The 14,309-nt window shown below is 42.7% G+C and overlaps 1 protein-coding gene across 8 annotated transcripts in view; it reads right to left on the minus strand.

Annotated features, from left to right (window-relative positions):
- Positions 1-12,475: 12,475 nt before the first annotated feature.
- The window catches only part of INPP1 (inositol polyphosphate-1-phosphatase), a 36,018-nt gene continuing 34,184 nt past the window's right edge, over positions 12,476-14,309 (minus strand). For all 8 annotated transcript variants that reach the window (XM_070802157.1, XM_070802160.1, XM_019969427.2 and 5 more), the window contains one exon: positions 12,476-13,210. In XM_070802157.1, coding sequence (XP_070658258.1) covers positions 12,649-13,210 — 562 coding nt within the window. In that variant the 3' untranslated portion in view covers positions 12,476-12,648. The remainder of the gene's footprint in view (positions 13,211-14,309) is intronic.

Below are 14,309 nucleotides of genomic sequence, written 5' to 3' on the forward strand. Positions count from 1 at the left end.
AACAGAGCCGAATAACAAAATCCCTATTCCCATCAAGCTTATATTCTAGAGGGAAAATATAAGTTGTAGCCCAAATGTTAGTTTTTTCTTAAAGAAATGTAGTATCAAGTTTTGTTTCACTGTTTTCCCCGAGTTATAGAAAGTAATTCTTGTCTATTGGAAACAACAAAAAAGATGATACAGAAAAGGAAGATTCTTTTGTAATCCCACAGGTTGGCATAATTACCATGAATAGTTTGATATATATACTTCAGTTCAGTTCAGTCGCTCAGTCGTGTCCAACTCTTTGCGACCCCATGAATCGCAGCACGCCAGGCCTCCCCGTCCATCACCAACTCCCGGAGTTCACTCAGACTCACGTCCATCGAGTCGGTGATGCCATCCAGCCATCTCATCCTCTGCTGTCCCCTTCTCCTCCTGCCCCCAATCCCTCCCAGCATCAGAGTCTTTATACAGAGTGTAAAAAATTATTTTTAACTTACAAACTGTACTGCTTTTCTATGAAATGTTTTTTTTTCACTTACCAACAGTGTACCATGAGTTTGTTTTCATATAGTGCCTTTAGATGTAACTCTTCCTTTTTCTTGCACAATATACCATCCTATCAATTCAGTTCAGTCACTCAGTCATGTCTGACTCTTTGCGACCCCGTGGACTGCAGCACGCCTGGCTTCCCTGCCCATCACCAACTCCTGGAATTTGCTCAAACTCATATCCCTCGAGTCAGTGATGCCATCTAACCATCTCATCCTCTGTCGTCCCCTTCTCCTCCTGCCTTCAATCTTTCCCAGCATCAGGGTCTTTTCTAATGAGTCAGTTCTTCACATCATATATAGGCTGCAATTTATTTTAACCATTCTTCCATTTATGATCTTGGAGGTGATTTCCAGTTTTTCCATGATAACTAGTACTTTCAGTGTTTTGTTTAAAAAATCTTTGCCCAGCCCATGGTATTTTAAACACACACTGTAGGACTGAGAGACAGAGAGCCCCCAGTGGCAGCTGCCTTCCTGGGCTGGGAAGACAGAAATCGGAGTTAGGGACTTTAACAGCCATTATCTAAGGGCTTAAGATCCCAGAGGAAAGAGGAATATACAGCAGTGAGATGGATGCTTTGACTGCAGTTTCCTTCCAGGGCTTTTCCAAATTCTAAATTGTACAAATGTGGGGTAAAAGGCTGAGAAACTCAGCAAAGAGCTGCTAGGTGCAAAGAGACTCAAAATCTAAGATGAAATTTTGACAGTCTCACCTGTTTTTCTTAATTTCCTGTGTGTGTGTGTGTGTGTGTGTGTGGTGGGGAACAGGGGTGGGAAGTGGGCTGTAAGAAAGGCTTGAATGCCAAGCTAAAGCCCAGGAACTAGGAGAAAGTCACCAGAGGGTTTTAGGGAATGGAGGACCTGACTGAAACTCAGTTTCATGATGTAGGCATTGGAAGAGCCTCTGGTGAGTGTCCTTCCAATGAGGACAGTGTAGCACAGACAGCTGTGTCCACCCATGGTCACAGATCACTCACAGCGGCTGAGCCAAGGCCACTACCCCTAGTCTAGGTTTTCTTGAACTACTAAAGGTGCCTCAAAGCCATATTGGCAGTGTGTGTGCAAGGGGAGTCAGGGGCAAGGGGAGGGCTGGCCAAACATGGTGACTTGGAAGTTTGAAGGATGAAAGGATGTTGGAGCCCAGGGTATGGGGAGATAGCAGGGAGGAAGAGCTCAAGGATAAGAATAGGACCCCAGAGCTTCCCTCAGGGAAGGATATGAGAGAGAAGAGCTAGAATCAGAAAACTAAAAGGCTGGAGGAGTCTATGAAGGAGGGGGTGGGCAGGATGGGAACCATGATTACTTTCGGAACTGTTGAGTTTCACCAACTGGCAAGATGTGGAGGCAGAAACGGTCAGCAGGTAATTAGATATATGGGTCTGGAGTTTAAAAGAGAGATTGGGGTTTTCTCCTCATTCTAATCCATTCATTCCTTTATTCTTTTCCATCTTTTACAAATTTGGGAATCAAGTATATAGGTGATATAAAGTTGTAAATATCGATGAGATCTTTAAGTGGATAAGTACATAAAGAAAAGAATTTCTAAGCATGGTATTATTACGATTTTACTCCACTCCCACCCCAAAAGCCACAATAGAGATAATCTGATTTATTATGAAAACTACATGTCATGGTTAGAATCCCAGAAAAGTATTGTATAGATTCTACTTGAACCTGATTAATGACTTTAAAATTAATGGTAGTTAGAACACAATTCATTTCATGGCTGGAAACTTCAAATTCTTTGAAAGCCTCATGTATTGAGTTCAAACTTGCTTCCCTATAATCTTTGCTCATTGGTTCTGTAATATAAGTATTTACACTTTTATCTTCTTTCCACAGTAAAACTGTATAATTCAAGGACTACACTAATGCTTACAACTGGCCAACTAATCATCAGCATATAATTAGTTTTAAAGATGAGCAATGGAATATTAAAACAACCTGATCTACTTTTCTCACCTATTAGATTTGAAAGATTGACGCTATCTTGTTTTGGCAAATGAATATTCTGATCCTTTGTTGATGATATTTCTATTGGTACACCTTTTCTGGAGGATACTTTGTCACTAGGCACCGAAATTTAAAATGTCCATTTTTATTTTATTTTTTGCCTTGCCATGCTGAAAGTGGAATCTAGTTCCCTGCTGCTGCTGCTAAGTCACTTCAGTCATGTCTGACTCTGTGCAACCCCATAGATGGCAGCCCACCAGGCTCCACCGTCCCTGGGATTCTCCAGGCAAGAACACTGGAGTGGGTTGCCATTTCCTTCTCCAACGCATGAAAGTGAAAAATGAAAGGGAAGTAGCTCAGTCGTGTCCGACTCTTAGCGACTGACCCCATGGACGGCAGCCTACCAGGCTCCTCCGTCCATGGGATTTTCCAGGCAAGAGTACTGGAGTTGGGTGCCATTGCCTTCTCCGCTAGTTCCCTGATCAGGAATCAAACCTGTGCCTTCTGCATTGAGAGCAAACAGTGTTAACCACTGGACCACCAGGAAAGTCCCTAAAATGTCCATTTTTGATCTAGCAGTTCCACTTCTAGGAATTTATCTAAATGAAATAATTAGAGAGTGCCTGGAAAATCCCATGGATGGAGGAGCCTGGTGGGCTGCAGTCCATGGGGTCGCTAAGAGTCGGACACGACTGAGCTACTTCCCTTTCACTTTTCACTTTCATGCATTGGAGAAAGAAATGGCAACCCACTCCAGTGCTCTTGCCTGGAGAATCCCAGGGACGGGGGAGCCTGGTGGGCTGCCGTCTATGAGGTCGCACAGAGTCGGACACGACTGAAGTGACTTAGCAGCAGCAGCAGCAGATATACACATTCATCAAGCATATCTGTTGGCTTTCTTCTTTCCTGGTAAATGTTTTAATTAAGTGTTAATATAGTGTGTGTGCTCAGTTTTACCTGACTCTTTTGCGACCCCATGGACTGTGGCCTGCCAGGCTCCTCTGTCCATAGGATTCTCCAGGCAAGCATACTAGAGTGGGTCACCATTTCCTCCTCCAGGAGATCTTCCCAACCTAGGAATCGAACCTGTGGCTCCTGCATGTACTGCATTGGCAGGTGGATTATTTACCACTGCAGCACCTGGGAAGCCCTGTAAATACAGTGAAATGACTAAACTTAAGTCTATAGGGCAATGAATTTTTACAAAGTGAACACACCTGTGTGTCTGCCATCGAGGTGTAGACCATTACTGGCATTTCCCCATCACTGCTGCTAAATTGCTCAGTTGTGTCCGACTCTATGTGATCCCATAGACAGCAGCCCACCAAGCTCTGCCGTCCCTGGGGCTCTCCAGGCAAGAACACTAGAGTGGGGTGCCATTGCCTTCTCCCGCCATCACTGCCTTCCCAAAGGGAATCATTACTCTCAGGTTGAAGATCAAGTTCCCAGGGAAGCAGATACTGACATTACTGTACAGCTGGGACCAGTACTTATGGGAGAGAAGGTGGTAGAAGGCCAGGGGTCCAGAGGAAAAAGGAAAGAGAGGGAAGAAACATGACTGGGCAGAAGTAAAAGTGGGCTGAATTACAGCCTCAACAAAGTCTTCAGCTAACTCTACAGGGCACTCTGAACCTGGGACAGCTGTTCAGAGTTTTCCCAGGTTGAGTGAGGGCCTTTATAGCCAGCTCCATAATTGGGGATATAATTGGAGGTCAAATAGCTCTCTTCACCTGAGGCACCTCCTAAGAAGACTTCCTGAAGGGGGACTTGGAGGGTGTATTCCATGAGGGCGGCTTGGTTTTGAAGATTAGAGTATCACCCAGCATATACTTTTGTGTGTTGCCTCTTTCATTTCACATCATGTATGTGAAATACGTGCTGTTTCATTCCATTTCTGTGTACCATACTAGATTTATTCATTCTATGATAGTTGAGCATTGGCTTAGTTTTCTGGTTTGGGCTATTATGAATACTGCTGATATGGACATTCTTATACATGTCTTTTGATGATTATTTGCATGCATTTCTGTTGGGTATGTACCAAGAGAAGGGTCATAGAATAAGTACATGTTCAGCTTTATTAAATATTGCCAAACATTTTTGTACAAATTGTAATTCCACCAGTGAGTATATGTAAGAGACTTAGTTGTTTCAAATTCTAATATTTGACACTGATTGTTAAGCTTTAATTATTGTGGTGGATGTAGTGGCTCTACAGTGTTAAAATGCATTTTCCTGATGATTAGTGATGTTTATGCTTTTGATATGCTTATCAGCCATTTACTCTCTTTTGTAAAGGGTTTTGTGGCCACTTTTCAATTGGACTTCGTATATTTTTCTCGCTGATTTATAGGAGTCTTTTATATCTACAGGATATATATCTTTTGCTAGGTATATGTTACAAATATCTCTCCTATGCTGTGGCTTATGTTTTCATTCTTCTATGCAGAGAAAGAAAACAACTCTAGGAAAGTTGACTAAAATGCCAACAGTAGTTTTGTCTGGAAGTTAGTTTTTCCTTCTTTCTACTTTTTCATATTTTGTAGTTCTTTAAGAAGCATGTAATGAAGAAATAATTTAAAACACAATGAAAGAAATGAGTTTTTAAAGAAAAACAGCATATTGAAAACATGATGTGTGTATCTGTATGCATGTGTGTGTGCACACGTGCTTAGTCATGTCTGACTCAGTCGTGTTTGACCCATCAGGCTCCTCTGTCCGTGGAATTTTCCAAGCAAGAATACTGGAGTGGGTTGCCATTTCCTCCTCTGGGGATCTTCTCTACCCATGGATTGAACCCACGCCTTTTGTGTCTCCTGCATTGGCAGGCAGATTCTTTATCACTGCACCACTTGGGAAGCCTTTAAAACATGATGATGTATTTTAAAGGCGACCCATCGGAAGTGGTTAGTGTGGACAGGAACTTTGCTACAATTTTCCTTCACTGTTACATACGTGCCTATGCAAATCTGCTAGAGACACCTGGTGGAGAGTGTTGTAAAGTTTACAGCAAATGTTCCAATGTGCTCAAATTGCTTGAGAAGTTAGAGCAGGGAGGGCCAGCTTACTTACCAGGGGAGAAATGTTTGTAAAACATATTTTGGTTCTCTTATCATCTCAGCTTCCAAATAACTGAAAAGATTCTGCTACTCCCAGGTTTGGGTAGACCTAGCTCACCAATGGGCTGAGTTTGGACCTGACCAACAAATATGATAAAAATCCAGAGCAAACAAAAGACAGTGAGGTTAGGAGTAGAAATGGGGCCAGTTCACAGCTGGATACATAGTTGGTAGCACCCTGGAAAGATGAAATAGTGGGGCTCCCTTACAGAAAGCAGGAGAAAATGTTGACATTAAAGATACTAAAGTTAAAAGGTTTTCCTTTCTTCTATTCTCTCTTTCAACCTGTCATGCTATTATTTGCTATTTAATGTCAATAAGAAAATTCTTAAATTTAAATTGTTAGCTTGAATTTTACCATTTGTATTTATATAGCACAATGCCAGTTTTAAGTATAAGAGTGTAACTCATATGTGCAATCACCAAAATTACACGTTTCATTTTTCATAGCTTGTGCGTGTGCGCCGAGCCACTTCAGTCGTGTTGACTCTTTGGGACCCCATGGACTGTAGCCTGCCAGGTTCCTCTGTCCCTGGGATTCTCCAGACAAGAATACTGGAGTGGGTTGCCATGCCCTCCTCCATGGGATTTTCCCGACCCAGGGACTGAACCCATGTCTCTTGCATTGCAGGTAGATTCTTTACTGTTTAAGCCACCAGGGAAGCCCATGGATACATATATTATCCTCACTACAAAAGTGGAAAGAATGCAGAAAAGTAACTCAGCTGGTTTTTAGTTCAATTCTTGATATGTACACATCCTGCTAACTCTTTCTACCTTCAGTTTTCTGGCAAGGAAAAACAAGAAGAAAAGGAATTATGGGTGGCCCTATCTTTTAAAAAATATTTACTTATTTATTTGGCTGCACTGGGTCTCAGTTGAGGCATGCAGGATCCAGTTCCCCGATCAGGGAACAAACCTGGGCCCCTGCATTGGGAATGCACAGGCTTAGCCACTCGACCGCCAGGAAGTCCCTAGGTGGCCCTAACTTTCCCTTTCTTTCCATGCCACCATTTTCATCCTACGTGATTTGGTGTAATTATACAGGGAAAAAAAATACTAAAGGGCATAATAGATTTCCTTGGTCTTTTTATGTTTCTGAGAATGCCAGTACCATCTTTTGGCATTCCAAGCAAATTCTAGTTCTAGGGGGCTGTTCAATTCAGTCGCTCAGTCGTGTCCAACTCTTTGTGACCCCATGAGTCGCAGCACGCCAGGCCTCCCTGTCCATCACCAACTCCCGGAGTCCACTCAAACTCACGTCCATCAAGACAATGATGCCATCCAGCCATCTCATCCTCTGTCATCCCCTTCTCCTCCTGCCCCCAATCCCTCCCAGCATCAGAGTCTTTTCCAATGAGTCAACTCTTCACATGAGGTAGCCAAAGTACTGGAGTTTCAGCTTTAGCATCATTCCTTCCAAAGAAATCCCAGGACTGATATCCTTTAGAATGGACTGGTTGGATTTCCTTGCAGTTCAAGGGACTCTCAAGAGTCTTCTCCAGCACCACAGTTCAAAAGCATCAATTCTTCGGCGCTCAGCCTTCTTCACAGTCCAACTCTCACATCCATACATGACCACAGGAAAAACCATAGCCTTGACTAGAAGGACCTTTGTTGCCGAAGTATTGTCTCTGCTTTTGAATATGCTATCTAGGTTGGTCATAACTTTCCTTCCAAGGAGTAAGCGTCTTTTAATTTCATGGCTGCAGTCACCATCTGCAGTGATTTGGGAAAAAATAAAGTCTGACACTGTTTCCATTGTTTCCCCATCTATTTCCCATGAAGTGATGGGACCAGATGCCATGATCTTCGTTTTCTGAATGTTGAGCTTTAAGCCAACTTTTTCACTCTCCTCTTTCACTTTCATCAAGAGGCTCTTTAGTTCCTCTTCACTTTCTGCCATAAGGGTGGTGTCATCTGCATATCTGAGGTTATTGATATTTCTCCTGGCAATCTTGATTCCAGCTTGTGCTTCTTCCAGTCCAGTGTTTCTCATGATGTACTCTGCACAGAAGTTAAATAAACAGGGTGACAATATACAGCCTTGACATACTCCTTTTCCTATTTGGAACCAGGCTGTTGTTCCATGTCCAGTTCTAACTGTTGCTTCCTGACCTGCGTATAGGTTTCTCAAGAGGCAGGTCAGTTGGTCTGGTATTCCCATCTCTTTCAGAATTTTCCAGTTTCTTGTGATCCACATAGTCAAAGGCTTTGGCGTAGTCAATAAAGCAGAAATAGATGTTTTTCTGGAACTCTCTTGCTTTTTCGATGATCCAGCGGATATTGGCAATTTGATCTCTGGTTCCTCTGCCTTTTCTAAAACCAGCTTGAACATCTGGAAGTTCACGGTTCACATATTGCTGAAGCCTAGCTTGGAGAATTTTGAGCATTACTTTACTAGCGTGTGAGATGAGTGCAATTGTGCAGTAGTTTGAGCATTCTTTGGCATTGCCCTTCTTTGGGATTGGAATGAAAGCTGACCTTTTCTAGTCCTGTGGCCACTGCTGAGTTTTCCAAATTTGCCATCCCCACCTAATTAGTCATAATAAATGTAATTCACTTACCTTGTACTTGCTTTAAGTCTCACTGAACCTCTATACATCAGGGGTCTGTAGGAATTCTGTGCTCACACGGCACTGTGAACACTACATGAATGGAGTGGGGTTAGGGGGAAGAGGCAAACACATTTGTACATCACATCTCTGTTCACACGCATGCTCCACTCTCCTAGAAACTTAATTTACAAGTTCAAAGACAAAACGTTTGAGAATTTCAAGACAGCACTTGCAGAACCAAGCATGGTCCCGTGAGAAGCCTTCTGCACCCGCACAAGTCACAAGCCCATGAAGCCAGCCTAAGGATGGTCTTTTTTTCTTTTAATGGAAAAAGCTCTTAATCCTATATGACAATGGCTCCCTGAGGATCAGGAGCATTGAAAATACAGCCTAGAAAAGGAAAATCATATTAAAAATTACAGACATTTTGTTACAAAGTAGTCACAGTGTTGGCTAGGCTGATTATCAAATAGAAATTATAAGCATATAAACCTTTTAAGAAAGATGTCAGTGCTTAGCACAGCTACTTCCCCTGGACCAGTTTCAAAGATCCATTTGTATACACACCAGCTTTTAATTGAGTTCCCTGCCACTCTGCGGGGACAGTCACAGTCCCTTAGGCGTGCTTTATGGATATGTGTTACAATATCAGTACCAAGCCTGGCACAATGAAAAGTCTTAACTATGGATGTGAAAGGTTATGACTTACCGTTTCTACTCTTCCTTTGCATTTAGCACTTACAGAAAAAATAAAATAAAAACAAAACTGAAGCACACGAAGGAAACTCTCAGAAACTTTTGTCTGCTTTTTCCTCCTTTTCAGAATGTATGTTTGACCTTTTCTGCCATGGAGTGGGCAGGGCTGTTTCTGTGCCGAGTGTGCGGTGCGCGGTCAGTCACTCAGTCATGTCCAACCCTTTTACAACCCCATGGATTGTAGCCTGCCAGGCTCCTTTGTCCATGGGACTTCCCAGGCAAGAATACTGGAGTGAGTTGCTATTTCCTTCTCCAGGGGATCTTCCCGACCCAGGGATAGAACCCATATCTCTTATGTCTCTTGCATTGGCAGGCGGGTTCTTTGCCACTGAACCCCTGGGGGCGCCTGCATAATTACTGCGTGTGCGTGTTAGTCACTCGGTCGTGTTTGACTCTGTGACCCCATGCACAGAGGGTAGGGGGTAGGGTCCTCAGTCCATGCAATTCTCCAGGCAAGAATACTGGAGTGGGGTGCCATTTCCTTCTCCAGGGGATCTTCCCAACCTGGGGATCGAACCCACGTCTTCTGCATTGGCCGGCACGTTCTTTAACGCTGAGCCACCAGGGAAGCCTTACCATCTTGACAAATGTATTTATGCACTCTTCATTCTTTGGGGGATGAAGTGGATAAGTACGTCAAAAGTAGATGAGTGTAGCTAAGTGTTGAAAACATCCGCTCTTAAATGTCACGAGACCTTAGTGAATAGAACAAAAGGTGTGTGATCAGAGGTCAGATGAAGACAGAAGCCTGGACGACTCATTTGGCCCAGGTGATGGAGATTGCTAGATGTCCTCTAATGCCCGGCTCCTAACTCCCAGGGTGATAAAAAGCCTGGTTTTCAGTTGAGCCCATGGTTGCTCCAAATGGAGACTTCCTACGTGCAGTCATGTGGCTAGGTTCTGGTCAGTGACGTGAAAAACTGCCCTTCCCTTCTTTGTCTTCTCCTCTGTCTTACTGCCTAAAATGCAGATTCTGTTGTCTTAGACCTGAGAAGGAGGGTCATGGTCTGGGGTTGGGAGAGCAGTGAGATGGAAGGAGTGTGACTCCCTGAGGACTTTGGGGTGGAGCCTCCTTTCAGCTCTGGACTGCTCACCAAATACTTTTGATCTTATTTAAGCCATTATTATTTTGGCATTTTGCCACTCACAGTTAAACCTAATGCTACTGCAAACTTATCCTGGCTGCACTTCTTCTAGACAGAAGGGCTATCTTATAGGACTTTACACTCAGACTCAAAGATCTGCTTTTTCATACTCCCATCATTATAACACAGCAGAAAGCCCTTTATACAATATGTACCCCTTGGCATGTCAAAATCTCATTCAGAGAGCCTATAACTAGGGGCTTAAGAGGCCACAGCAAAAAATTAGCAATACATAAAGTGCATTAAAAGGAAATAACCATTAGAACCCTACTCAACATGGCTGCCAGTCCTCAGGAGCAGTTGAATTGAGACTGGCGTGATGGTTAAGTGGAAGCATGTGGCTAGTGTAGAGAGTAACAGGTATATTTGGAAGGTTGAGCCAAGAGGATCGATCTCCTGAGTGATTGGATGTGGGCTGTAGGAGCAAGAGAGGAACCAACACTGACCTGGCTTCCCAGGGACTGCTCTTACTGATGTGCAGGGGGTCTCTTTTTATCATCCTCTATTTAAGCAACCTGGCAGATTCATCTGTCTGCCAGCCTCCTGCAAAAAAACCCTGGCTGATGCACAAGACGCTCGATCTTGGCGACCAACAGGCTACTCTTTGGAGCACCCAACCCCTAATTCCCACTCCATCAACTGAGTTGTGTGTTTGCTTAGACTGATTGACTTCATTCAAAAATCATATTTCAATGGCATCTTTAATAATAGATCAAGTATAATGTAAAATGAATTTGAAAACAAAGAATTTAAGGCTTTTAAAGTATTGATAGAAATGAGTCTTAAAAACTTACTGAGTATGAGACAATTGTAAAGATAGAGGGGAAAAAATTAAAATCCAGAATGATTATGTTGTCAGACTATATGGCAAATATTTTTTAACTTCTTCCTCTAAAGAAATCAGAGCCTGAGAATTCCCTGGTGGAACCAGTGATTAGGAATAGGTACTTCCACTGCCAGGTCAGGTTCAGTTCCTGGTGGGGGAACTAAGATCCAGTAAGTCACACTGTGCAGCCAAAAAGAAAGAAATCAGAGCTACAGATCACACTCCCATACGTGTGGTTAATGCAAGACCGGCACACACATGCTTAAGGAAGGGCCTTAGCTTTCTGGCAAAGATTGACAATGGACGGATGTGTGCAATAGATGTTTACAGAATGTATTGGATTCTCCGTTCTATCCAGTTTCCCCCCCAATAAAATGGCACATTGATAGATCACATAAATAAATAGATCACATTGAAGATGACTGTTTTCACTGCGTTGTTATTGATAATTTACATATTCTAAAAATGTTTATGTGCACAACATGCTTTTTCTTGAACTATATTCTATTTTTCCATTCTGATGACTATCAGGCAGCACAACCAGTTTCTGGGGTTTGGTTTCTAATGTGTTTTGTGAAGAATGAACTCACTTTGACTTAAAAATCAACCTTTAAAATTAGAATATACAGCTCGAGGACCCACCATCAATCACAAAGCATGTACAGACTTTTAAAAGCTATGTAACTTTTTCACTAAATAAGTCGTTGAATCTTCTGTGTGCAATGAGATACCTTTAAATAGCCTCCAATTAAAATAAATAAATTAAAAAAAATAAACTAAAAGTTTGACATACTGTGATTCCTTTGTAATTGCAGATAAACAGAGGATGCTGCAGAAAATCTTTTGGCCTCAAGAGGGCGTAGGGCAGAAAGGAGATAGCTGAGAGTTTGGTATCTCCAGATGGTGGAAATCTCTCCTCACCAGGGCTGCTAAAGAGATAGGAAAAAGAGGTCTCACCCACCTCAGAGGACATTCAACATGGGATTCTAGCAGACCAACGACTGTATGTATTTAACTCTACCTCTGGTTTTTGAAGTGTAATAAATACTATGCAAAAACTACAGAAATGTCTTTATCCTCTCCTGTCTTACTGACAGAAGAGTATGTTAAGTGAGAGTATTAGAGAGAACTAGAGACATAATTAGTGGCAGAATCAGAGAATTAGAATGAGAGAATAAGAATATAGATTTGAGAGAGAGTTTCAGAATGTGTGTCTGAGTGTGGATGTGTGTGAGTGTGAGAGTTCATGAGTAGGATGGTGCCATCAGGGTTCCGGGCTTTAATTCTTGTAAGAAACAGTGTCACTGAAAGCGCATGAACACGGCCAAATTATGCTTTAGATTCACAGTTCTAAATGTTCTGCCAAAGGCTAAAGCTGAAGATTTTTGTTCCAGACAGGAAACACACAACCCCCTTTGCTCTCCCTAATATTTCAGTGACCTTAACTTATCATCTCTAAACTCATGTTCTAAAGAGCTTTATTAATTGAGCAGGAATTTTTCCTGTCTTCAATATTTTATTGAAGCATTTCAAGCAGCAATAATTGCACAAAATCCTCTATAAAGAATCTCACACATTTAACTGCTGCATGAATATCATTCATTTATTAGCATTATGAACACATAATGGAAAAATGCTCCCCCAAAGAGGAAGGCGAATGTTGACTGTCAATAGGACAAAGCTGTCTTCAAAAGACAAGAGATGTGGAAATTAGGTCCACAGTTGGGCTGTGGAGCCCATGAGGATGGAGCTCATCTACGTGTGTGTAGCCACAGGGGCAAGGTGCTGGAGGAGGCGGCTCAAGAACGTCTCCAGCTGCTTCTCTGATCTGTATGCGATGAGTCCTCCCTTGTTGGCCCACTGATCTACTCCAGCAGCGCCTTCGTTTCCCACGTGATACACCAGCTGTGGCAAGTCAAGGCCCGTGTCAGGATTTCTTTCCAGGCATTCTTTTAAGTCCACCATGCCCCCACCCATGGCCCTGAGGATGGCGTGAGCAGCACAGGAGTCCCACTTGAACGTGGTATCTTCTGAGAAGATGTAAATGTCAGCGAGGCCGAGGATCACACAGAGGCTCTTGTAACCAGCCCCAGCTGCCCGGAAGATGCGCTCTCCACACACATGCGACAACGCGCCCTTGATGGTCTCCTTTTCACTGGTACTAATGACCACTGAGAACCGGCAGGAGCCTTCGGAGCTGGGGTTTTGGGTCCCTTGGCTCTGCGCTTCGCTGTTGCTTCTTGTAGAGACAGGAGGCAGAAGGGAATGGATATTGGTCCCCAGGTAAGAAAGGCCCCAGTAGCACTGTCCTTTCCACCTACGGAAGAGAACGTTCAGTTTGTGGCGGCAAGTTATCACATTGGTTTTTCATTGCTCCTGTGGCTTCCCAACTTGATGTGGAAAATATATAACATAGTGAGTCTCAAGGCCCTTAAGCCTAGAGATAGTAATCAAATGGCTAATTCATTTCTAAAAGTTACTCCCTGTGCATGTTGCTGCCTGTGTTGTTGCCAGTTAGGAATGCGTTCAGTTTTTTTTTTTTTTTTTTTTGCATTATCACATTCATCTAGGACAGTGCTAAAATATTTGTGGGATTTCTAGCCTCTGGGAACACAGCGAAGTTTCACTGCCTCTTTTTGCATTTAAAGTCTAATGGGGATAAAGATGAACAGATAAATAAGATTTTCAATCCGCAAGTCTTTCACAATGCTGAATTTTTTTCAACCGGTAACGCCTTTTCATCTTCCAATTCACTAGCTCCACTTTGGCTTTAACATCAAGAAAGATGGACTCTTTTTTTTGGTGGGGGGGGGCGGTGGTGGTCAACAACAAAAATACCATCTAACATTTCTCAGTGTTTAACTTACTCTATACGCTGGATAGTTTCTTTCCAGAGAAGGAGACTGAGGCTTAGAGAATGTAAGTGTTTAAGAATGTAAATCAGTGGTAGAATCTGCTATCAAACCCAGGATTTGTGCCAACTACTTTGTCAACCATTTCTAGGTCATGATTATGTCAACATCCAGTCCCACTTATTTTTAACTTCTTGACGACCCTTTAAAGATAACAAACACTTTCAGTTTGGAAGAAGGCAGGGAAGAGGAAAAATATCAACACTGCAGAGGTATAGTTTAAGACTATTAAAGAACAAACAATTCTTAGTTACTTGAAGCAAGTCAAAATTTAATTAAAAAATATATAGTTCTACATGAGTGGAAAAAAATGTCATTTATTTCAGTAAAAAGCTGAAACCACAGGAGAAAAGCTGCTTCTACTTGAACCCTGCCATGCTCTGGAGTCAACCCTGTCATACTCGGATCCGTAGGCCGCGGATCAGGGTAACCAAAGGCTTGGCCACCCTCTATGCTCTGCGAACAGTCCACGGGAGTGTGAGGAAGGTGGAAGCAGATAAGAAA

The sequence above is a fragment of the Bos indicus genome, chromosome 2 (assembly GCF_029378745.1).
Source record: "Bos indicus isolate NIAB-ARS_2022 breed Sahiwal x Tharparkar chromosome 2, NIAB-ARS_B.indTharparkar_mat_pri_1.0, whole genome shotgun sequence".
Lineage (NCBI taxonomy): Eukaryota > Metazoa > Chordata > Mammalia > Artiodactyla > Bovidae > Bos > Bos indicus.